At 46.9% G+C, this 1,525-nt stretch overlaps 1 protein-coding gene across 1 annotated transcript; it reads right to left on the reverse strand.

Moving 5' to 3' along the window:
• Positions 1 to 312: 312 nt before the first annotated feature.
• On the reverse strand, positions 313 to 786 carry HSPB3 (heat shock protein family B (small) member 3). The gene has a single exon (XM_047851240.1). It carries the CDS (start codon positions 784 to 786, stop codon positions 313 to 315), a length of 474 nt encoding a protein of 157 aa, XP_047707196.1.
• Between the last annotated feature and the right edge of the window lie 739 nt (positions 787 to 1,525).

Consider the following 1,525-nt stretch of genomic DNA (forward strand, 5'->3'; position numbering starts at 1 on the left):
TTATTACAGAAGCAGATTCTGTGGCATTGTTGGAGTAACAAGGAAATAATTCCGAGTCTTCGCTAGTCTGAAACCCACCTCCTAAACTGTCACTGTTTCGGGTGTAAGAATAGCATCGCTTTGAACGGTAGGAACATTTAACAATTTTCCTCTCTGAGGGAGAACAACAAAAACAACCACAACATACCAGGAACTATGTCTCTACTTTTAATCTTCACAAAAACCATTTCAAATGTGGTTAATACAAACATTCCCTGTGGTACCATTGGCTGAATTCTAATCTTCCTGGAGCGGTGAGAACAGGAATTGATGTCAATTAGTCCCAACTGGATCCTTTACTTCCACCACCAGAATTCCATCGTGACAGAGGATGGCAGACAAATCTTTGGTCTCAATGCCATCTGGCAGCTTATACTGACGGGTGAAGCTTCTTGAGATAAAACCATGCTCATCCATTCTGGTTCCGTGCTGAGCCTTGATCAGCAGCCAGCCTTCGAAGGTCTGAATGATGATATCCTCGGGGAGGAACTGGACCACGTCCAGCAGGATCTGGAAGCGGGACTTGCCTTCTTGGGTCGGCATCTCCACCACTGAGTCCACCCGAGGAGCCTGGGCCGCCCTGGCTTTGCTCACGTCCACCGTGGTTGGCCCCGGCAGCGCGTATAAAGCATGATCCAGCCTGCAGTCTTCCAAACCTCGAGCTTCAAACTCCTCCTCGTAGCGCACCGGAGTCTCAATGAGGTGCCTCAAGATGATTTTTGCCATGGTCGGAGTCAAAGCCAGCATTGAACCGCTTCGCTTCGGTCTATGTGCGGTCAGGAGCAAACCCTCGCAGTTGCCTACTGACTGGATTATCAGTCGCAACGGCTCTTCGCTTGGAACCCTGCGCAGACGCAACTACTTAATTAGGCCTGCATCCTACCGCCGCACACCCACTCTTGTCTTTTCACACGCGCTGACAATGAACGGCTATTTATAGGGTATGGTTCAAAGTTGCATTTAGCACACGGCCGGCTGAAGCTGCCCAGGCAAGGATCGCCCTTACATTCTCAGCTATCCTTGGCAAATGTGTCTGCTTTGCTTACCTCAAGAGAAAAGGAGAATTAGAATCAGAAACAGCATTTACAGAATTTCTGAGTGTCTGAACTTGTGAACTGCAGTGATCTAAGGGACTGTGACTTCTTACCACAGTCCAGAGATGTGTACTCATAATATGAGCTACGACTTCTGTCTCCCTTGTCTCCAAGTGCAAAGCTGGGAGGGATGAATGTAGCTATAGTTGACTAGGAATTAAGATACACAGACACATATTCAAATTTCAGACATTCACCAAACTCTCAGCCCTCTGTCCTACACATTTTCTTTCCTTTCATCTTTTTCATCACTTGTCCTGAAGGGACATCTGAGCCAAGTCATCTGGGTTTATTATATTTGACTCATCAAAAATGAGATCAGTCGACTAAGTTAGATAATGATGTCAAACCTCAGATGGGGGTTGAGTGGGGCATAGAATGAGGAACTTAGT

The sequence above is a fragment of the Prionailurus viverrinus genome, chromosome A1 (assembly GCF_022837055.1).
Source record: "Prionailurus viverrinus isolate Anna chromosome A1, UM_Priviv_1.0, whole genome shotgun sequence".
NCBI classification, from domain to species: Eukaryota; Metazoa; Chordata; class Mammalia; order Carnivora; family Felidae; genus Prionailurus; species Prionailurus viverrinus.